This window comes from Leuciscus leuciscus (assembly GCF_965113295.1).
Source record: "Leuciscus leuciscus genome assembly, chromosome: 15".
Lineage (NCBI taxonomy): Eukaryota > Metazoa > Chordata > Actinopteri > Cypriniformes > Leuciscidae > Leuciscus > Leuciscus leuciscus.
Window position 1 is genome coordinate 17,753,430 of NC_138739.1, and position 24,879 is coordinate 17,778,308.

Here is a 24,879-nt window from a genome sequence, read left to right on the forward strand (position 1 = left end):
AATCAGTCACTTTATTGCATACCATGTGTGCTTTTCTCCAATATACAGAAAAAGCCTTCCTGTAGTGCACTGGCCAGTCAAAATGGGTTTAAAATGTGTCATGTGAGGTGGCGTCGCATGTACAATAAACTCCCAATCCATGAGAGGAGTGATGCACACAGAGACTGCTACTTAAGATGGAAAAATCTGCAAAGATCTGTTTTACAAGATAAAGGTATAGACTCTCTGTTAAACAGGGAGTTCCAAACAGAAATTGAGAAAAATAGGGCCATCCTGGAGAGACTGTTAGATGTTACCCTACACCTGGCCTCAAGAAACCTGCCTTTCAGAGGCAAAACAAGCGACTTAGATGATGTTCATAATGGCAATTTCCTAGGCACACTGGAGCTTTTGTCACATTATGATCCTCTGCTGAAAGAGCACTTTCAAAAAATCAGGGACAACAAACAAAAACAAAAAGAAGGAAAACAAACCAGGCTAACACATTATCTTAGCTCTGAAAGTCAAAATGAGTTCATCAACTTATGTGGCAGACGAGTTCTGAAAAGAATTCTACAGGAAAGGGAGGATGCCATCTATTATGCAGTCATCGCCGATGCCACACCAGACATTTCCCATACAGAGCAAAACGTGTTGGTACTACGGTATGTCAAATATGACAAAGAAAAAGACGAGTGGGAGATCACCGAGAGGTTCCTTGAATTCAAGGATTTTTACAAAAAGACAGGGAGAGAGATAGCTGAGATGATTGAGTCTGTTCTTTGTGAGCATGGGATTGACATCAGTGATTGCAGAGGACAGGGATATGACAATGGGGCAAATATGTCAGGGAAGGTAAAGGGAGTCCAAGCTGAAATACTGAGGAAAAACAAGCTAGCTACTTATTCACCTTGTGCCTCTCATACATTAAATCTTGTCGGCGTACATGCTGCACAATCAAGTCCAGATGTATCCACCTTTTTTGGCTGCATAAATCGCCTGTACACATTTGTAAGTAGCAGCCCAGAGCGCTGGGCAATCTACAAAGAGCAAACAGGTTGCTCATTGCATCAGCTGTCTGATACCCGCTGGAGTGCAAGGATTGAGGCTGTTAAACCTGTGGCAAAGCACCTACCTTCTGTCATCAATGCACTTGATAGCATACTAATGACTTGCAGTCTCACCAATGAAGCAAGATCAGATGCTAATGGTCTCAGAAAATACTTCATGTCCTTTGATGCTATTCTTCTTCTCACCATCTGGCTGAAAGTACTGCAAAGCATTGATGACAGGAATGTTATTCTCCAGTCAGGGAAAATCTCACTTGACATTGAGGCAGTCAATATCAGAGCCTTGACAGAAGAGATGCAGTCTCTGAGAGATGCATGGGGGTCTCTCGTAGCTGAGGCAAAGTTGATAGCTAGAGAAGCTCATGTTACTCCTCTGTTAAGCAAGGAGTGCAGTCGCAAGAAGAAAAGAAAGAGATTCCATGATGAAACCTGTGAAGAGGAGACAACTCAGGAAGATTCAGAAACAGAGTTTCGGAATACTGTGTTTTACACTGCTATGGATAGTATCATCAGTGACTTAGACACTAGGTTCCAGAGAATTGCTGATATTGTGAACGAGTTTTATGCGGTTCTGAAAGTTGGGCAGATTAATGAGGACAAAATCTCTTCTGTGTGCCAACCACTGATCACTAAGTATTCCAGTGATCTAACTCCTGATTTTGAAAATCAAGTAAGACACCTAAACCGTGTATATGCTTCCAACTTCCCCCCTAACCTGTCACCTCTTGAACTCCTAAATGCTATTTGTAAGCTGCAGCTGCAAAGCATCTTTGGAGAAGTGTGCATTGCTTTGCGTTTATTTAGCACACTGCCAGTGACTGTTGCAGGTGGGGAGAGGGCATTCAGCAAATTAAAACTAATAAAAAACTACTTGAGGTCTACAATGTCTCAAGAAAGGCTTTGCAGTCTTGCTATGCTTTCCATTGAGAGCGAGTTGGCTAGAGAGCTCGACTTCAAAGATTTGATTAATGATTTTGCAGCTGAAAAGGTCAGACGTTGGACTTTTGTTTAGAAATGTTGAGCAAGCAAGGACAAGAGATTAGAAATGATGTGGATAGAGTAACTCAGACTCATCTATGTTATACCTTGGCCATTCTTTGATATAGTATATTATGCAAGTTCTGCTTAAATTATTAGAAATTTTATATGGCCAATTTTTTTTATGGTGGTGTTTTCTTGCTGAGATTTTTTTTCACCACAGATTGTAATTCCTGTTTTTTAAATTGAAGAGTTTTATTTTGAAATTTCAGTATCAGTGTTGAAGCAAATAAATATAAATACATTTCATTGTATTAAGAGTGCTCAGTGTTTCCGTTACATTTCAACTGTCATGTTAAAAATATTAGGTTAGATTAGATTAACTTTATTGTCATTGCCAGTGTACAGTACAAATATGTACAGTACATACATCCAAATATAAATATATGTGAATACACTATATGACACATGTACAGCTATGCACAGTATTATACAGTACTGAAGTAGTGCAGTATTACAGAGGACAAATTACGGGTGTGGACATGGGATGGAGTTCAATTGTCTGATTGACTTAAATATATGAGAATGATAGTCAAAATACCATAAAAGCGCATGATTTTATGTAAATTAATATGAAAAAAGTCTCAGCTGTGTTGGGGGGCCCTGTCAAGATTCTTTTCATGGGGCCCAAAATCCTTAGCAGCGCCCCTGGCTGCTGTACTGAATCGGCACCAGATAATTCACACAGGAGAAAAACTTTACAAGTGTTCACACTGTGACAACAGATTCAGAGATCACACCATCATGCTAAAAACAGCTGTTTGAAATCAAAGTAGTTCATGTTCAGATAACACTTGAGCAATAAAAGCTCTCTTTCATTTAAATCTGTCCCAACCAGCCTATAATCAATATTATAAGTTGTTACAGTGAACAAAGTTCATCTTTAAGACCAGCGGATTAAATAAATATTTCTAAAGACATTTTCTGCAGTAAAATTTAGACAAATCCAAGGTGTCTTTCCGTTTGAACTAAAGCTGGATGTAATTATTGTTGAAAAATTGTCATGGACTTAATGTTTCAATTCACCAGTGTTCTCACTCTGGTCTTTCATCTGATTTTTGTAGTTGCTTCACTAATTAATTGATTTATTGAAATGAATTGAGAAAGAGCGCATTATCTTGATGTTTTGTGAAAACTCTACTGTTTATAGTTAGAGCCTGGCCAAATCCAACCTTGGAAAAGCTGTGTGTCGGTGTGTGAGTTAGTCTTCTTGGTTAGAGGTTAATGAACCACTGGCATTATTGGACATTGACTGAGTTGTTGTTTGGGACATGCTGTCATAGTCCCAAACTACTGGCATAGTCCCAGCAACCCAAATCTGAGAACTGGAAGGTCATGACGTGCCTAACTTCAGGGTCCGAGTGTCAGCTGCATAATCAATGGAGATAGGCCTCAGTCTATCTGTATATGTGTGGAAAATTACTATGTTTATCTATTTCTTAGCCTGGTGAATGGTATATCTGCTGTGATCTTTGTAACTGTAAGTGGGGCGGCCTACGAACTCCTGTGTGAGTCTTGAAGCTGACTTCTGCTGATAAAACTGCAAACCATCTTCAGTAGAACCTTTCTTAAATTTTTTTATAATTCTGACTCCGGGTCTTCTTTCAAACATCTGGTCCTTGAGTCCTAAACTGTAACCCCCCTAATAAACCGATTTTATTTTTGTTAAATCTTTTGTTTACTTTTGTTTTGAGTTTAACAAAAGTCTCATACTTTTTTGTAATATCTGAAAGCCATGAAGCACCATGACTGTTGTCTTAACCCCAGGGTTTTTTTTTTTTTTTTCAGGTACAGTGCTATTCATGCCCATTTTCTGTTGTGTCCTGACTGGACTAAAGGTTTAAAAATCATTGCCGGTTTCACAAACAAATTGAAAAAAGGTAAAGGGATAGTTCACTCTAAAATAAAAGGTATCTCATCGTTTACTCACCCTGGTGTTGTTCCAATGTACTATGTTCTTCTTTATATTTCGGACCACAAAAGGAGAAATTTTGAAGAGTGTCCTGCACGCACTCCCCCATATAATGCCGGAGAATAGCGACAAGGCTCAAACTTTACAAAAAGGATACAAAGGTATCATGTGATGAGACAATGAGACGCACGCCGTATATAGAACGTTTTCAGGGGGCATACTATTGGGTTTTACGAGAAAGAAACCGTATTATTTAATCAACTAGTCTGAAAAAAAAAAAAAAAAAAAAAAAAACTTAATGAAAAGCCAAAAATCTCAAAATTGATATATGTATGAAAAAACACTGTTTTTGCCTGTAGTGTCTCCCCTGTTGTTCAGGGGTTGGGCTTGGCCCCTTAGTTCCAGTGAAAGGAACTCTTAATGCTTCAACATACCAAGACATTTTGGACAATTTCATGCTCCCAACAGTTTGGAGATGGACCCTTCTTGTTCCAACATGACTGTGCACCAGTGCACAAAGCAAGGTCCATAAAGACAGATGAGTGAGTTTGGCGTGGAGGAACTGAACTGGCCCGCACAGAGTCCTGACCTCAACTCGATAGAAGAGCTTTGGGATGAATTAGAGCGGAGACTGCAAGCCAGGCTTTCTAGAAGACTAGTCAAAAAATCCCATAAACACACTCCTAAACCTTGTGGAAATCCTTCCCAGAAGAGTTGAAGCTGTTATAGCTGCAAAGGTTGGTCCAACTCCATATTAAACACTACAGATTAAGAATGGGATGTCATTAAAAGTTAATGTTTATGAAAAGGCAGACGTCCCAACACTTTTGGCAAAATAGTGTATCTCTAGATCAGGGGGGTCAACCCTGCTCCTGTAGGGCCACCTTCTGCAGACTCCAGTTCAACCTGCTCCAACACACTCACTGGACACCTGTTATACCTTTAACACCTTGATTTGCTGCTTCAAGTGTGTTTGAATAGGGTTCGAGCTGAACTCTGTATGGTTGCCCTCGAGGAGCAGGAGTTACAGACCTCCGATCCAGATGGAGAGATGTCTGAATAATTATGGTGAACTAATTAGACATTTTATTGAACTAAGCCAGCAAAAAAATAAGTTTTACTGTTTTATCTCTGAACATATTTAGTCAGATGGTTGTTTAAAGTGGAAACTGTCTGATTTTGTACATCAGTTATTGAATATACCAGTGGTTCAAACTCTTTCAGCCTGTTGGATCGAATGCATGATGCATCTCCTTTGTCCCCCCCAAAGAAAATTGATGACATGTCAGTCTCAAACTTACAATTTTAATTAAACTAAACACTTAAATTATACAATGCTTGAACAACAATTATGTTGGTTGGCAGCCTTATTATACGCAACAAAAGTCGGGATGTGAGGGTGCTAATTCTTTTTTTACCACCGTGGTAAACGGACCAAACGCTGACGGTTATGCAGGATGTTATGCAGAACTGCACAATTAAAAGTGCATTAAAATTTAAATGTTTAAAAAGATAAATGTTTTGTCTCTGCGCTTTGAGAGTTATGTGATCATGGCCTGTTGATTTTGTTTTTTGATTATGATTTAGTTCAATCTGATCATCATCACTAAAGATCCTGTGAAAACTGTCAGTATCAGTGATCTGCAGTGTGTTTGATATTCAGGAAATATCCACAGATTTATTATACAGCAGCTCTGTATCCTCACTGAACTCTGATTAAATGTCTTTCTGAGTAAATTTCATAGTGAAATCAATGATTCATGAAACGGTCTCCTCACAGTGACAATGTGCTTGTAAAATACAAGTACATTCATAATACTTTTTTACATTTTTAAGATTTTCACAATATATGTATTTTCATTGTGTGTATTGTTTTCCCTCTTCTCTTCTGGTTAGCATGGCCTTTATTACCCCAGTTGTAACTTATATGGGAACACAAGACATCTGCCTTCCTTGTTTAAGCAAGATATTGACTCTGCAAGTTAAATGCAGATATTTCATATTATATTATATTTTTCTAGTTAGGCTACCAATTATTATGGTTATGAGTATGGAACCACATTCGTTTTTAACAGCTCTCTCTCTCTCTCTCTCTCTCTCTCTCTCTGTTATATTTTAGGCCTTCAAAACCTGATATATGGAATTTGGGGAAACCTTCTCAACAATCACTTTTACTTATTTGAAGGTTTGTTTATTAATAACACTTTGCTCTTCCACATGAATGTCTAATACACCTCACAGAGGTGTCTCTCTCATCCCAAGTAGGCTACTCCTTGACCGAGCTCAGTTTTGGAAGGAAAAGGGGTGTTCGTGAAGCCAGCAGAGGGCGCAGCTCATCCTGTGTCTGTGCAGGTCTTAATGCTTTATAATGATGATGAGGAACATATTGTAGCCTAAAGTTCCAAAACTATAAACTGTAGCCTAAGCTTCAGGTCCAGACTCTCCTTCGTCATTAGAAATCACAGAGTGTTTTCTGAAGAAAGCAGGGACCTTACCGTTAATTTTACAACATTAATGTTAAGTGTTTATTGTCACCTGGTCAAAATTTGAAGTTGTTTTTGAAACTGTTCCGCGAACTGGGGAGGAAAATGTTTCACGCGATCGTCTTCTGTTTGTGCTCGTGGCGTCTGGCCGGTAAGTTATAATGTGTTTTCGAGATTTCAGTTATTTTGTTTTTAGTACAGACTAAATGTTTAATAAATACGTGGGATGATTTACATGCGCCGTTAATGTGATAAATAATTAATTATTAATAAAAACATTCATACTTAATGTTGCTGGCAGATCAGTCAATTAACTGAAGATACATTTTGAGACATTTAAGAAGGTTTCAATGAGTCTATTTAAACATCACTTAAAAGCAATCCTATTTATAGAAAAATAAGAAAACTGTCCTGTTTCTAGAAATATTGCAGCTTCTAGCAGCTTTGTTCTCACTAAGATGTTCATTTGCCCATTTAAAATAGTATCAAATCTACTTCAACTTCAGAGTTTGTTACTGTAGAGACAGTCAGGCTTGGAGACTTCTGTATTTTCATGAACAGAAAACAGCCAAACAGAGACTTTGTGAAGATGAACTGAGTAATCAGACTTTCCTTTGGTTTCTGTTCCTGTCTGTTTTTCAGGTGTGTTTGGTACTGAGTGTTTGTCTGTGATGGAGGGAGATCCAGTCACTCTAAATATTGATTTTACTAGAATACAGAGAGATGATCAGATAAATCTTAAGTTCGGACTTGAAGCAGTCATAGCTGCAATGAAGAGAGGAGAGGAGAATCAGATCACTTTAATTAATTATACTGTTAATGAGAGATTCAGAGACAGACTGAAGCTGGATGAGAAGACTGGATCTCTGACCATCACAAACACCAGAACCACAGACTCTGGACTCTATAAAGTAACCAGCAAGAACGATGGGACTCAATTAAACATATTCAATATTACTGTCTATGGTGAGTAAACAGCTGTTTGCCCTGTTTGACTATATTTACCTTTTAACATTGTAAATATTATGAAATGATAGATAATGACATACAGATGAATTTGTGAACTTTTGTCATAAACTCCATTTTAAATATAAACACGGCAAATATCTGACAAATATCACAGCTCTCTTATTTACTGAATTTTGAATTATTTCTCAATATTTTCAGCTCATCTGCCTGTTCCTATCATCATCATAGATTGTCCATCATCATCCTCATCAGGATCATCAGTGTCTAAATGTTCACTGGTGTGTTCAGTGTTGAATGTGAGTCATGTGACTCTCTCCTGGTACAAAGGAATCAGTGTATTGTCCAGCATCAGTGTGTCTGATCTCAGTAGCAGTCTCTCTCTACCTCTGGATTGTCTGGGTGATTCATACAGCTGTGTGGTGAACAATACCATCAGCAACCAGACCACACATCTGGACATCAGAGGACTCTGGCCAACACATTCAGGTACAGCAATAACACTATAGATTTTACTTTTTTCTACAGATATTTCTGTTTTCTAAAGTTATAAATTTTTTCTCTCACAAGACTGTCGCTGCTGTGGTTTTACTGAAGCTGTGATCCGATTGGCTCTCTCTGCTCTGGTGGGCGTGGCTACTGTTGCTGTTCTGGTTTATGAATTCAGATCCAGAAATCTTCAATAGAAGAAGAGAGAGCAAACACCATCAAGCTCTGATTAATCAGATACTCAGGAAAGTGGAGATGTTCTTGAACAACTGCTTTGAGTAAATACATTATCCTCTTGAGTAAATATATTTTATTAATAAATGTAATTTCAGTAATTATGAATACATTTTATTCAATTACAAAAACTATTCCTTTAAAATAAATTGTGTGTTCTTTTCATTATACAAATTGTATTAAGCAGCTTTACATAAAAATAGTGCCTTAACCAATGTGATTAATATGACATTCAATAAATATGATTTTTGTTTTGTATTCCTTTGTATTATTGTTAGATAAGTCTTGTTGCAGAGATCATGTGAAAGAATCAGTAAGAAAATTATCAGAATAACAACATATAGCGGAGAGTTTTAGTAAAGCAAACTGATCAATGTTTTATCATCACATTTGTATTGTGCAAATTCACTTCGATCAGAGTTAAACAAACACTCTCTCTCTTGTATAGCTCTGGAAAATCAGGCTCATTCTAGTGTATCGGTTTGTTTGTAATGGTTAGAGAGTCAGACTAGTAACCCTTGAGCAAGGCACCTAACCCCTATTCACTCCCCGGGAGCCACTGCAAAAATGGAAAAAACGGAACAAATTCTGAGTATGGGTTACCATACCTTCACATAATACATTCAAATAAACAGGTTCCAAAACATAAAGCGAAACATATATGTGGTACTAAAAACGTTAAAAAAAATTCTGTATATCCTCAACTCAGTTACTCAAACCCTTATTGATATAATCATAAATTATACAATCAGATAGTTATTGCTATGCACATTTATCTTTGGAATGTATTTTTACTTAACCTTGTTTATTTAGCAGACATTTTTTATTTACAGTGGTTCCCAAACTTTTTGCAGCATGCACCCCTTTCTAGTGTTTGACATCTCTCAAGCACCCCCACCACCAATACAAATATTCACTGTATATTAGAAAACATAAAAAATTCAGTTTTTTATTTTTACAAGTCCGCAGATTTTGGCTGAGCTGGTTGAGATGTTAAATTATGAGGCCTTTGATGCAAAAATCCCTGGGCCCGTATTCATAAAGATTCTAAGAAAAAAAAGTGATTTTTAGTATAGGGTCTATTCTAAGCCTTCACTTTGAAATTAAATGCGTAATTTTTCCTATTTGACCGTTCTCACACACACACACACACACACACACACACACACATTATATATGTGTATATAAATCCTTTTTTTTATTATTTACCATGCTGTTAGTTTCCTATAAGGTATTTGATTGGCTTAGAATGATAACAAATTTTCCACTCTTTCCAATTACACTGATTGCTGGCATGTCTATTTAAGTGGTGGTTTGAATGTTGGTTTTAATGTATCAAACATGGAATTTTCCCAGTTGCCAAATATCGTAATACAGTGATTAGGCTACTTTAATCCCCTCCTTGAACTGCCACCTTATCGTGGTGGAGGGGTTTGAGTACCCGAACGACCCTAGGAGCTATGTTGTCTGGGGCTATATGCCCCTGGTAGGGTCTCCCAAGGCAAACAGGTCCTAGGTGACGGGTCAGACTAAGAGCGGTTCAAAAAACTCTTATGATGCCAACAAAATTGAGGACCGTGACGTCGCCCGGTATGGCGCAGCCGGGGCCCCACCCTGGAGCCAGGCCCGGGGTTGGGGCTCGTATGCGAGCGCCTGGTGGTCGGGCCTCCCCCCATGGGGTCCGGCCGGGCTCAGCCCGAAGGAGCGACGTGGGGCCACCCTCCCGTGGACCCACCACCTGCAGGAGGGACCGTAAGGGGCCGGTGCAAAGTGGATCGGGCGGCAGTCGAAGGCGGGGGCCTAGACAACCCGATCCCTGGACGCGGAATCTAGCTCTAGGGACATGGAACGTCACCTCTCTGGCGGGGAAGGAGCCTGAGATTGTGCGTGAGGTTCAGAGATTCCGACTAGAGATAGTTGGGATCACCTCTACGCACAGCTTGGGCTCTGGAACCACACTCCTCGAGAGAGGATGGACTCTTCACCACTCTGGAGTTGCCCATGGTGAGAGGCGGCGGGCTGGTGTGGGTTTGCTTATAGCCCCCCAGCTCAGCAGCCATGTGTTGGAGTTCACCCCGGTGAACGAGAGGGTCGCTTCCCTGCGCCTTCGGGTCGGGGATAGGTCTCTCACTGTTGTTTGTGCCTACGGGCCAAACGGCAGTGCAGAGTACCCGGCCTTCTTGGAGTCTCTGGGAGGGGTGCTGGAAAGTGCTCCGACTGGGGACTCCGTCGTTCTACTGGGGGACTTCAACGCCCACGCTGCGACAGTGACACCTGGAGGGGCGTGATTGGGAGGAACGGCCCCCCTGATCTGAACCCGAGTGGTGTTCTGTTATTGGACTTCTGTGCTAGTTACAGCTTGTCCATAACAAACACCATGTTCAAGCATAAGGGTGTCCATCAGTGCACATGGCACCAGGACACCCTAGGCCGGAAGTCAATGATCGACTTTGTGGTTGTTTCATCTGACCTCCGGCCGTATGTCTTGGACACTCGGGTGAAGAGAGGGGCGGAGCTGTCAACTGATCACCACCTGGTGGTGAGTTGGATCCGATGGCGGGGGAAGAAGCTGGACAGACTCGGCAGACCCAAACGTACTGTGAGGGTCTGTTGGGAACGTTTGGCCGAATCCCCTGTCAGAGAGATCTTCAACTCCCACCTCCGACAGAGCTTCGACCAGATCCCGAGGGAGTCTGGAGATATTGAGTCCGAGTGGACCATGTTCTCCACCTCCATTGCCAACGCGGCCACTCGGAGCTGTGGCCGTAAGGTCTCCGGTGCCTGTCGAGGCGGCAATCCCCGAACCCGGTGGTGGACACCGGAAGTAAGGGATGCCGTCAAGCTGAAGAAGGAGTCCTATCGGTCCTGGCTGGCTTGTGGGACTCCTGAGGCAGCTGATGGGTACCGACGGGCCAAGCGGACTGCAGCCCGGGTGGTTGGGGAGGCAAAAACTCGGGCCTGGGAGGAGTTCGGTGAGGCCATGGAGAAGGACTATCGGTCGGCCTCGAAGAGATTCTGGCAAACCGTCCGGCGCCTCAGGAGGGGGAAGCAGTGCCCTACCAATGCTGTTTACAGTGGAGGTGGGCAGCTGTTGACCTCGACTGGGGATATCACCGGACGGTGGAAGGAATACTTCGAGGATCTCCTCAATCCCGCCGTCACGTCTTCCATTGAGGAAGCAGAGGCTGAGGACTTGGAGGCGGACTCGTCCATCACCCAAGCTGAAGTCACCGAGGTAGTCAAGAAACTCCTCGGTGGCAAGGCACCGGGGGTGGATGAGATCCGCCCTGAGTACCTCAAGTCTCTGGATGTTGTGGGGCTGTCTTGGCTGACACGCCTCTGCAGCATCGCGTGGCGGTCGGGGACAGTGCCTTTGGACTGGCAGACCGGGGTGGTGGTCCCTCTTTTTAAGAAGGGGGACCGGAGGGTGTGCTCCAACTATAGGGGGATCACACTTCTCAGCCTCCCCGGGAAAGTCTATTCCAGGGTACTGGAGAGGAGAATCCGGCCGATAGTAGAACCTCGGATTCAGGAGGAACAGTGTGGTTTTCGTCCTGGTCGTGGAACACTGGACCAGCTCTATACCCTCTACAGGGTGCTGGAGGGTTCATGGGAGTTTGCCCAACCAATCCACATGTGCTTTGTGGATTTGGAGAAGGCATTCGACTGTGTCCCTCGCGGCATCTTGTGGAGGGTGCTCTGGGAGTATGGGGTTCGGGGCCCTTTACTAAGGGCTACCCGGTCCCTGTACGACCGGAGCAGGAGCTTGGTTCGCATTGCCGGCAATAAGTCAGACTTGTTCCCGGTGCATGTTGGACTCCGGCAGGGCTGCCCTTTGTCGCCGGTTCTGTTCATGACTTTTATGGACAGAATTTCTAGGCGCAGCCAGGGGCCGGAGGGGGTCAGGTTTGGGGACCACACAATTTCATCTCTGCTCTTTGCGGATGATGTTGTCGTGTTGGCCCCATCAGACCAGGACCTTCAGCATGCACTGGGACGGTTTGCAGCCGAGTGTGAAGCGGCTGGGATGAGAATCAGCACCTCCAAATCCGAGGCCATGGTTCTCAGTCGGAAAAGGGTGGTTTGCCCGCTTCAGGTTGGTGGAGAGTTCCTGCCTCAAGTGGAGGAGTTCAAGTATCTTGGGGTCTTGTTCACGAGTGAGGGAAGGATGGAACGGGAGATTGACAGACGGATCGGTGCAGCTTCTGCAGTAATGCGGTCGCTGTACCGGTCTGTCGTGGTGAAGAAAGAGCTGAGCCGTAAGGCGAAGCTCTCGATTTACCGGTCAATCTACGTTCCTACTCTCACCTATGGTCATGAGCTGTGGGTTATGACCGAAAGGACAAGATCCCGGATACAGGCGGCCGAAATGAGCTTTTTCCGCAGGGTGGCTGGGCGATCCCTTAGAGATAGGGTGAGAAGCTCAGTCACTCGGGAGGAGCTCAGAGTAGAGCCGCTGCTCCTCCACATCGAGAGGGGCCAGCTGAGGTGGCTCGGGCATCTTTTCCGGATGCCTCCTGGACGCCTTCCCGGGAAGGTGTTCCGGGCATGTCCCACCGGGAAGAGACCCCGGGGAAGACCTAGGACACGCTGGAGGGACTATGTCTCCCGGCTGGCCTGGGAACGCCTCGGGGTCCCCCCGGAAGAGCTGGAGGAAGTGTCTAGGGAGAGGGAAGTCTGGGCATCCCTGCTTAGACTGCTGCCCCCGCGACCCGGCCCCGGATAAGCGGAAGAAGATGGATGGATGGATGGATGGGCTACTTTAATTTCTGGCGCTATGGCATTTCTGTGCTGTTTCGGAGATGTTAGCGCGTCTCTAATAAGATCAGTCACAAACATGATCCCTGCACGATCTAATATAGCGTCTTATTAACTCACTGTATCAGGTTTCTTTATTCATCGCCTTGTCGGTGCACATCTCCACAGAAGATGTCGGCGTATGGCTCACCCCTACTGTCCCTTGATTTCTTTAAAGTGCTAGTTTTTAACCAGGTGTCCATTTTGATGAATGTATTAAGTGGAAAAAATAAATAAAAATAAATAATGAATTCTCACTTAGCGCCTAATATGAAAAGGGTAGGGCTATGTAAAATGAAATGTAATAGTGAGTGATTTACAGCTTGTAATGTAATTTCGCAATACAACTTTGACATGTGAAGTTTACCTAGTTTAAATACGTACAAAAACAATAAAGATATCATATTTCAGCCATTACAGACATTCTCTTACGCGGGGTGCACGCAGGAACCGCTGATCTAGAAAATACAACAGATAGGCCACTCACTGTGATAAATAAAATAAAACACACATGACTTGGATTCAACTATTGCATGAAAAGAAGTATTAGAGAGAGAATCACTTTAGTGAATACACATTCCAGCTTTAAAAATGTGTCAAACATTAATATCATCATGGCTGCTGTTTCTGTAAAACACACTGTTAGACAGTTCTAATAAGAATTGACCACTAGAATAGGAACTTGAGAAGCTGAGAAGAAAAACAAATGACCACAGTCACGAACACAAAAATAATGTGTGAACTTTAGACGGCTCTTCCGTTTATGTTCCTCCCTTCTCTTAGTTTGATATTTATGTCCCATCACAACTATTGACTATATATGACTATATGCACATTTTGAAATTCACGTCTGTTGAAGCCCATGATTCACAGATGTTTGGCCTTATCAAATATCTCCATTGTGAAATTCATCACCAATTTCATTTAGTGTTTCTCTGCTCTTCACAAACCATAATGAAACTCCACAGAACAACTAAACCACCAACATCAGCTGCATCAGTCACTGAATCACCACATCAAACACTTTTCAGCAAGAGATGATCGAGTTTAATACAACAATCTGAATGCTTTACATCAACCAAAGATGTATTTTGTGCAAGTGATCAATAAAGAGATGAGAGAGAAGAACTGTTTGTGTAGAGACACTTTAACCTCTAAACACACTGCGGTTTAAAGCACTTCTACTTAATGCTTATAAGCAGTCCTTCACGGAGCTGTCAGGAGCTAAAAGTGTCAAAAAAGATGCTGTTACTTCTGCTTTTTTACATGTGAACGTGTGTTCGTGACATTAACATTTTCTTCTGAAATTGTCAGGATAATTGAAAAATAATCTAAACATCCGTATTAACTAGAGACAAATGAATTCTGACTAAAGGTCAAAAGGTCAGACAGACATCACACACAGTTAATCTTCATGGTGTATTAAATGCATTTTTTATCAGGGGTTTATGACCAATATACATGATGTTTTGTTTTCTCTCTTCTCCTCCGGTTAGTAAGTTACTGAACGGCCTGTTCGCCCCTGCTGGTAGATGTTGTAACTACACTTATCTGGGAACACAAAGCATCTTCCTTCTTTGATGACCAGACATAAATCTGTAGTTTGATGAAATAAAAGTATTTGCAAGTAACATATAAAATGGCAAATATCTCATCATATTAGATTTTACCAGTAACTGATACTTTTTGGGGGTGGTGTTGTACAGCAACACATGACTCTCCTGATGCTGATGACATTTCTTTGGCTCCCCCTTTTGACTGATAATGAAAACACATTCTGTTTTGACCGCCCTCTGATACCAATAGTATCCAGCTGCAGACCCACAGCACAAGCAGTTTCAGAACCACAGTTTCGGAACCGGAAGTGAGTGGCGGGGATTAAACTGTCATTGCACTACCCATACACGTAATTTTCTTTTGATAAATATAAGCTGTTTTCACATGGATTTTGATCGGATCTATGTCTACAATATTAAAAAAATAAATAAAGTCACAATTTCCCCACCGACCAGAGGATACATTTTTGTTCTGTTATTGTGAAAAACCTTTGGGTAATTGTATGTGATCCTCTCTATGAAAATCAATAAAAAAAATGTATCCCAAAAAAAACTATTCTTATGTGTAATTCTGTCATACTGAAATGTGGTTCTCGTGTGTATTCAAGAGTGGAGAAGAGTGAGTTTGCACAATTTCTTTTACAGTCTACCGTTTTCACCTGTTGACTCGATATCAGAGGAGATGGTTTTGAATGGGGAAGACGACACCCCCGACAAGTAAGTGTTTTATTATATATATAAAACAAACGATTATAAGTTTAAACTAAAGGTTGGACTCGATAATAGTGTTCCTTAAAACATACCAAATAGGCCTATCCAGTGATCCAACGATATTGACTTGCAGCCTGGAATCGTGTATCCTGACATTTATATGTGTCTGATGTTAACGCCGGGAGAATATATAAAGCAAATTTGCCTGTGAATGCCTTATATAAATACAATATAGGTAGGTCTAAATCCGAGTGATCAGTTATATCAATGTTTTATTGAGAAATAGTTGAGATTTGTAATTGAGACATGGTCATGTTACAATGTGCTCCTTCACATGTTACAATTTACCCCACCTATGGGGCATGTTGTCACATTTCACTTCCATTATTTCGGGGTATATCAAGAAAAAAAGTATACACTGTATTAATAAAACCACATAATTGTACTACACATGTGAAATTAATGTGGGAAAAATAAATACTCTAAACTCTAAGTAGATTTACACAAACTGAGAAAGTCAAAAAGCATTAGGTTGTACCCCACTCTCCCCTACCCTCTATTTGTCTGATTGTTTGTGTGCATGTGTTTCTGTTTATATGTGTGTAAGCATGTAAAAAATTGTAGATTACAGAAAAGATGTAAATAATTTATTTCTTTGTATTTTATATCACAGACAATTATCTGACATTGAATCGGAGGAAGACTGGGAGCCAGTCAGCAAAAAGACATACTGAGGGACATGATGACAGCACCTCATCAGGAGAGGATCCCCGTCCCTCACCTTCCAAGAGAGGTTCAGCCAGCAGAACACCAAGAGGCAGAGGACGGGGGCGAGCAAGAACTGGTATTAAAGCTGAGATGTCAACCAGCACATCTGAAGAGAGATGGAATGATGTTGACGTTCCAGATGTGACGCCACCACAGCCCACCTTCAGACCGTTGGAATTTAAATGTCAAAGTATGAAGCTTTATAGGCTAAATGGATCTTTATGAGCAGGCGGCTGAGAGACAAGTTCGAAGGGACCGTCTGCAAAGTGCAATGTAACCCAAACGACCCAACGACTACAGCATCAACTCATAGTCAAAAATACAAAAATAGTCATTAACTACAAACTGTAGTGCCACCCAATTCAGTTTACACATCAATGGTGACCCACTGGTCATACTACACTGCTTTTGCACATTTTATATTATGAAGAATATTCAATAACTTCACTGTAACACACCAAATTTAGTTCACACATCACTGCTCTAATGTTAGTTATATGAAACTTAGTTTGAGAAGTAATTGCACATAAAAAATAAGTAGGTCTATGCTTTACACAAATTGTATTGTTACCATAGGCAGCTAACATAAAAGTTACAACCATAGCTTTTGCATTATATTTGCTTAATGAATTTGATGGCATTACACTGTATTACAGTGTGAAGTTATTGAATATTTTTTTTCTAAAAAGGGTGAAGTTATTGATTTTATTTCATAATAAATAATCATACAAATTTTATCAAACTAATTATTGTAGTATAACCAGCAGGAGAGTAGTGATGTGTGAACTGAATTTGGTGACAGTACAGTGTGTCACAGTGAAGCTATTGAATAGTTTAATAATATAAAATGTGGAGAAGGGTTTTGGAATTTGCACTTTGCAGACGGACCCTTATTTGGACTGGTCTCTCATTCGGCTGATTATAGAAACACATTTATATTATAAAGCTTGTTTTGAGGAGAATTGGGTTGTAGCTCGTTGACTAGGTTATATGATTGTAAATAGGTGTCGTGTGTTTTAACAACGTTTAGCTCAAGAATATTGATCAGGGAAGTTCGAATAGCCTATGTGAATATATTGCCAACTTCACTGAACTCCTTGAGTTAAGCACTGACCGCATTTCTTTATATTTAAGTCCAAGTTCAAACACTATGAAACGCTCCATTAACGTACGGAGCTCTGAAACACATTAAACTTTAAACAGGAAGTATCTGTCCGAGGTCATAACAGGTTTTGCGAGGGAACGCAAAAGATAAAAAAAAATTAATAAAAATCTCCCATCCTAATTTTTTTTTCCACCACCACGTTCCTTTAGGGGCTCCATATTATTAGGCCTACTGTTATTATTAATAATAATAATTTTGCATGCAGCTGCCACACACAAATATAATTCAATAGCAATTACAATATTTGATGATTTTATTGATTTATTTATTGCAAAACTGTGCAGCCCTTTCATATTTATATACGATATGGATCCATAATAGAAGGATGATTGGATGAGGGATGGATGTATGGATATCTATCTATACAGATGTACAAACAATATCAAACTATACAGATAAAATAGTATGTGTGCTACACAAGTGTTACAACTAACCCCTCTGTCTGTTTCAATTAAGCCTGCATTTGGGGTAAGTTGCAACATTTGCACTTCTGTCACTTTCAGTGAAACTGTACGAAAATGGTAGGTCCTAGAAAATAAGTATTCATTTGTTGCAGAGATGTGTATGTTGCTTGTGTAAAAAAAAAAAAAAAAAAAAAAAAAAGGATTAATCTCACTAATTTTTTAAAAATAATTGAGCCAAAACCAAAATGTGTTAGGTTGTGCCCTGCGCTCCCCTACGCATGTGTAATGCCACTGTTTCCACAGATTCCTTTTTTGTTATGAAGACCGGTTTCAAAAACTTCCACTTTGAACCCCATTTTAAAAGTTTGCGTTTTCAGGCACCCAAAACGCCCAATGTCGTGTAAATGAACAGCCAAAACATATAAAAAGTTTTACGTTTTTAGTTGAAAACATTGTTGTGTAAACAGCCCCTCAGAAACAAAGCTTCTAAAATGCTCAGCTATCCCAAAAGTTCGAATGGAAATAAAAGGCAATCATGAACATATTAGAAAATGGTAAACATTTTTAAAACATAATAGGAAAAATATAAAAACATTTATATATTTTTTTTACTTTTTCAATCTAACTTGATCTCTCTTCTTTATCCCCTCATTAAGCTGTATGTGCTCTTCACACTCCAGACCAGTGGGTGGCGGAACGGAACTTAAAGAGTAGTTGGTTTCCCAAACCACCACCAGAAACAGAAGAAGAGACACGCACTGAACAGAAGCTGTTTCAAAACAAAAGATTTGCAAAGTATTTTAAACTTCACGAATCAGTTTTTTAAGCTATCACTATTAATAAGTGAAGAGATGCATTCAGACCAGCAGGAAGAACAGAAACCTGTTAAAATGGAGTTTATTGAAGATTACTGTGAGAAACCTGTAAAAATGGAGTTTATTGAAGATTACAGTGAGAATAGGAGTGATCCTGATCAAGAACCCCTCAGAGTGAAGCTTGAAGAGACTGAAGAACAGATAGGTTGGTGTTTATTTTTGATTCTTCATTTATGATACTGTGAAACATTAAAGTTATACAACTTTAGCAGTTCTTTAAAGGTTAGTCAGTCAGTATAACATTTGTCATACCAACATAAAATTAGAATTTTACTAAAGATGCTCACAAATATTAAAACTGCTTTAGTATCAAAAGTACAGTTTTTTTTTTAAAGATAATGGCACAGTTGATTGTATCTGAGTGGTGGTTTGCTGGAGTGCTATTATGTAGCAGTTAAAGGGAGTGTTCCCCCCAAAAATAGTTTATTCACCCTTATCATTAAAAAAAGCTGGATGAATTTATTCTTCTGCAGCACTATATATATTTATTTATTCCAAAACAAAACTCTGAGAAGTTAAAAATAATAAATAAATAATAAAATAATAAAATGCTTTGAAAAATAATAAATGCTTCGAACAACATGAGGTTGTATAAATAACTGAATTTTCTGTGTGAACAGCTTTGAACGGTTCAATAAATGTCTTACTACAAATGCAATATGGTGCACAATACAACAAAATATCAAGTCAAGTCATCCTCATTTATATAGCGCTTTTAACAATGTAGATTGTTCCAAAGCAGCTTTACATTGATAATAGGAAATTAAAGTAAAGTGTTTTGGCTTTATAACAGCTCTAGAATAAAGTTTTTGTCCAGCTAAAGTTAGTTTGATTGATTCACTTCCGTCGCAACGATCATTAGTTATTATAGGGGCCGCTTACACGACACCGTTTTAACAGAAAACTCTTAAGTTCTTTCTGCACAAACTTCAAAAACTCGAACCAGCAAGAACGCCGATGGCGTGCACATGCGCATTAAGAGTCCACTTTAATATTCATAGACACTAGTCCATATGGAGATTTGATTCATTGTACAGCCCTACTTTAGATTTATTCATTCAAAAATAGCCAAATTCCGTGACGTTCTGCTTTATATAGCAAGTTCCATTTGTGACTGGATTCCGCGATTCGATCCGTGTCGCTTCGCAAACACAGACGGGGTGAATTTATGAATGAAAGTGTGAAAGTTCTGACACAAAACGAAGTTGTTACGTATCCTCACGCTTTTTTAAGTGGGTATACGCAAATCCTTGGCCTTTTCTAGTGGGTATACGGCGTATACCTGCGTATCACGTAGACTACACCACTGTCTATAGACGTGCGTTGAGATATATGTGCGCAGACGAGTAGTCCTTCCCCACAAATCAACCCTCAACATACAACTTGTCTTGCCTTAAAATTAATACAGAATATTTAGCGCTTCCACATAGCCACGCGAACTGGAATTATCCCGACAACGCTTTATCTGTAGAGAGGTAAAGGGAGGGGAGGGATGCCTTCGCAGGGAAGAGCCTAGTTGACATTTCAGGACTGCGCTGTCGTCGTGTCCAGGCGCAGGTCCTTCATCAGATCTGGATACAGCCTGGATCCGGCGGACTGCTGTAAACCTCAGGATAAACAGAGAGACTAATATTAACGTAGACGCCATTCTTCTTATGATGTAACGAGTACATCAGGATTTATGGAAAGTGTTCCCGGTTCCGGCTGACTTAATCTATGCAGCCTAACATTGAATTATAAAGTCTATAATGTGTTATGTGTATGCTAGGTCAAAGAGATGTGTTTTAAAGGATTAGTTCACCCCAAAATGAAAATTTCCCAATGATTTACTCACCCCAATGCCATCCAAGATATCCATGTCTTTCTTTCCTCAGTGGGAGAGAAATAGTTTTTTGAGGAAAACATTTCTGTATTTTTCATCTGACTTCATTGGTGACCATCGATTTTAAGTCCAAATCAATGCAGTTTCAAAAGTCTTTGAAGTGGTTAAATGGGCTGTACGCGATCACAGCTGAAGAAGAGGTTGTTATCTAGCGAAACGATAGGTAATTGTCAAAAAAAATAAAATAATTTATAGACTTTTTACCTTCATTTTTGGGTGAACTAATCCTTTAAGTCTAGCTTTGAATTGACAGAGTGTGTCTGCTTCCCGGACAATGTTAGTGTGGCAGTTGGTGATTTATTTTTAATATAAATTTAATCCGGGAACCCACAACTAATACAGTTACACAGAACACGCAGATACGTAGTGGCTGAGTCAGATAACAGACATGATGATAGTACAAAATTTTTATTCAGAAGACACCATTTGATAAAATACACACAATCTTTAATAATGAATCACGTCAAGCAGCGCACACGCACACACACACACACACACACACACACACACACACACACACACACACACACACACACACACACACACACACACATTCAGAACCTGGGGAATTTGTCCTGGCTATCAGATCCACACTGCAACCACTCGTGCTCTCTCACAACACTCCACCCGTTGTGAACACTGCAGACTGTCAGTCAAACCACCACCACAATGAAATGGGCCTGTCTGCTCTCTTAATAACACCAGCTAACCTGCTGATGGACCGGCGGCAATAGGTCCTCCACCTTCTTCTTGACCAACAAATAAACCCAAAATCACAAACAAAAGAAAATCAATTCAACAAAAATAAAGAAAATAAACAAATAAATACAAAATCCAAACAAATCAACACACTCCTAATAATATATATATATATATATATATATAAGTATAAGGGTGACACAAAAGACTTTCGTCCCTATACAGTTACCCCTCGTCCTCAGTCCACCAATCGAGGAACACGATACCAGTGAGAGGAATCCTGACGGCTGTATATTCGACGCGTGCTTTGATCAGCTGATGTTGTCCTCCAACAGATGGAGACAGTTCCACTGTCGAATTAGAATTCATACAAGTTCACAAATTGAGAATAGATCGTTTGAGCAAAAGACGGAAGAAAGGGCAAACACGGCGACTTGTAAGTGAAGCACCATCCGATCCTTCCAGAGTCGTTCAGTATCACACTGAGTTAGAGAGAGTAGCATGAGCCAACAGCGTCTGAAAACATCCAGAGCCTGCCAAGCCTGCTGCAACACCTCCACGCCTTGTACCACTGCGGTAAATAACTTGCGCTGCGCGGTGCACTTGATGACGTGCTCATAAAAAAAAGGCTTGAAATGGTAATTATTCGCTCCACGTGTTTTCTGTTCTCCTCCGCCACACTGCAAGTTGAGCGAGTCCCAAAATTACCCTTCCTGATCCAAACATTCAAGATGCACTTGCCACCAAAAGCCCTTACCTTCTGAGCCTAAACCGGCGCCCCAGAATGACGTCAGTTCCCGCAACCGGAATAGTATGCGTACCTAGATGTCGGTCACATCTCCTTTTATATCCGAGGAAACACCATATTTGGCAATTGACCCCATGATGGCTGATTACATCACCACATTAGGAAGACTGTTCCAAAGTTTTGGTGCTAAATCGGAAAAGGATCTACCGCCAGCAGTTGATTTTGATATTCTAGGTATTATCAGCTGGCCGGAATTTTGAGATCACAATAGACATGACGGACTATAATGCGTTTAAAATGTATACGATGTTTAATAGGGAGCCAGTGCAATATGGTCATACTTCCTGGTTCTGGTAAGAACTCGAGCTGCTGCGTTTTGGACCAGCTGTAATTTGTTTATTAAGCGTGCAGGGCAACCAATAGAGAGCATTACAATAATCTAGCCTTGATGTCATGAACACATGAACTAATTGTTCCGCATTTGTCAATGAGAGCATATGACGTAATTTAGATATATTTTTAAGTTGGAAAAATTCGTTTTTTTACAGATACTAGACACGTGACTGTCAAATGAAAGATTGGTATCAAAGAGCACACCCAGGTTCCTAACCGACGACGAAGACTTGACAGAGCAGCCATCAAGTGTTTCTAGATTATTACGTGAGGACGTTTTTTGTCCAATAATTAGAATCTATGTTTTTTTCAGAATTAAATAGTAGGAAATTACTAGTCATCCAATTTTTTATATCACCTATGCATTCCGTTAATTTAGAGAATTGGTAAGTTTTGTGAGGGCGTGAAGAAATATACAGCTGAGTATTGTCAGCATAACAGTGAAAACTAATTCCATGCTTCCTAATGATATCTCCCAGTCCCAAGGGTAGCATGTACAGAGTGAAAAGCAACGGTCCTAGTACTAAGCCTTGTGGTACGCCATACTGTACTTGTGATCAATGAGACATCTCTTCATTTACTGCTACAAACTGATAACGGTCAGATAAGTATCATTTAAACCATGCTAATGCAATTCCACTAATGTCAACATAATTTTTGAGTCTATTTAAAAGAATGTTGTGGTCAATGGTAGCCTGGTTAAAACCAGACCATTCTCAGAAGTAACTGAGTTATGGTCTGGCAAAGCTCCATAGACAAATCATTTCCAAAGGGGCGTCACCAACGGACGTCGCTCAAATGCTTCTGGGCACAATTGGATAGACCTAAAACTCCTAAAACCAATCAGAGCGATCGCAATCGTGTAAAGCCATATGCTGTGTCCCAATTCGCCTAAGTTACACTACGCCATAAAAGTATGTACTCTTTTTGTGAAGAAAATGTATTTACTTTTGAATGTGTAGCAAAAAAGTAGGCAAGCTTTGGGACATACTACTTCGTCATCTTTATCGGACGGATCTGTTGCGTGCATCCTGTCACGTAAACTGCCCTGTCAATCATCTTGTCACAGTTAAAATCCTCTATTAAATCTAATTTAATTTCCTACCGTTTCGGAGAGAAATGTAGTAGCACGTTCATCTGCCAGTGGGTCTTTCATGGAGACTGTCCTCATGTGTTTGCAATTTGAATATAATAATGCATTTAAAAGTTGGTGCGCTTCACCAACGGAGTGGACGTCGCTCAAATGCCTGGGCGCAATTGGAAAGGCTAGACCTAAAACCAATCAGACCGATCGTCATCGTGTAAAGCCCGCCTCAACGTTTCTGATTGGTGCTGCGATTTTGACGGCATGGAAATGGGCTCGAATGAGCTCTTTGCCAGACTACTTGCAGAGCAAATCTAAATTTGCCGGAAGTTGTCTGGGTTTTCCCAGGCTAGGTCAATGGTATGGTACGGTCTAAATCCTGACTAAAAATCCACGCAGATATCATTTCTTTCTAAAAAGGAACATAGTTGTGAGGATACCGCCTTTTCTACTATCTTTGACAGAAAAGGTAGATTCGAGATCGGCCTGTAATTGACTAAATCTGTACGATCAAGTTGCGTTTTTTTAACAAGTGGTTTAATCATAGCCAGCTTAAAAGTTTTTGGTACGTATCCTAATAAAAAGATGAATTAATGATATTAAGAAGAGGACACGTGTTGTCTTACTCCAATAGTATTTAAATGCCAGTCCCAATGCATCTTTTTCATTATCTACATGTATATTAAAATCACCAACAATTATGACTTTATCTGCAACCAGTATTTTTATTTTTATTTATTTATTTTTATTCATTTAGCTGACGCTTATATCCGAAGCGACTTACAATTGCTATATATGTCAGAGGTCGCACGCCTCTGGAGCAACTAGGGGTTAAGTGTCTTGCTCAGGGACACATTGGTGTCTCACAGTGGATTCGAACCCGGGTCTCTCACACCAAAGGCATGTGTCTTATCCATTGCGCCACCACCACCCCATAAGAAACATTAGTACAGCTCTTACACATGTAATGAAGGAATTGAAATGACAACTTTATACCCAATTTTAAACTTGTCCCACACAGGATTCAAACCCACATTGGAATGGTTCAGGATTCATGATACGTGGTTTAGCAACTTGCGCCACTCAGAGGACAACCAGTAGGCCTACTAACTCTGATAGAAAATCAGCAAATTCTTTGATAAAGTCTGTATGGTGCCCTGGTGGCCTGTATACAGTAGCTTTTGAAGTAAGGGATCTAATATTCAGCAACCCAAGCTTTATAATTTGCTCATTTGTATTATATCTGTTATTTATTTGTTGAACATCAATTAATTTTTTACCCTTAGATTAGTGCTGCACGATTAATCGTATCGCAATCGCGATGTCAAGCCTACGCGATTATATGACGCAAAATGCTGCAATTTTATATTAAATAAACAAATTAGCGCTGTTAACGCAATTAACGCAGCATCTGTTAATTTTTGGCATCCTTTGGCTAGTGTTACATGATCCCGCTCTTATTCATGCAAAAGCTTTTAAACCATTCATGCGCGATAAGACAGAAAAGAATGCGCTGTCAGTGAATGTCCTCCTGACACACACACGCACACACACACACACACACACACACACGACCCACAGATAAACGCGCGCCAGTACGCTGTAGAACGAACAACACACATGTAT

General features: G+C 40.5%; 2 protein-coding genes across 4 annotated transcripts in view; both read left to right on the plus strand.

The window, feature by feature from the left end:
• Positions 1-24,879, plus strand: part of LOC309475993 (uncharacterized protein) — a 104,591-nt gene that overhangs the window by 73,304 nt on the left and 6,408 nt on the right. For all 3 annotated transcript variants that reach the window (XR_014197899.1, XM_082139057.1, XM_082139056.1), the window contains one exon: positions 18,446-18,592. Coding sequence is in view for 2 of the 3 variants with exons in the window: in XM_082139057.1 (XP_081995183.1) it covers positions 18,446-18,592 (147 nt within the window). In the remaining variant the exon portion in view is untranslated. The remainder of the gene's footprint in view (positions 1-18,445; positions 18,593-24,879) is intronic.
• On the plus strand, positions 6,288-8,424 carry LOC309476215 (uncharacterized protein). Its single transcript, XM_082139467.1, has 4 exons — positions 6,288-6,633; positions 7,125-7,448; positions 7,650-7,937; positions 8,019-8,424. Exons 1-4 carry the CDS (start codon positions 6,588-6,590, stop codon positions 8,132-8,134), a joined length of 774 nt encoding a protein of 257 aa, XP_081995593.1. The 5' UTR covers positions 6,288-6,587; the 3' UTR covers positions 8,135-8,424.

Bases quoted from the DNA above. Each gene is read 5' to 3' on its own strand.
- LOC309476215 (XM_082139467.1), top strand. From the start codon at position 6,588: ATGTTTCACGCGATCGTCTTCTGTTTGTGCTCGTGGCGTCTGGCCG. The intron at 6,634-7,124 runs GTAAGTTATAAT...TCTGTTTTTCAG, and splicing joins GTGCTCGTGGCGTCTGGCCG to GTGTGTTTGGTACTGAGTGT. The intron at 7,449-7,649 runs GTGAGTAAACAG...CAATATTTTCAG, and splicing joins ATTCAATATTACTGTCTATG to CTCATCTGCCTGTTCCTATC.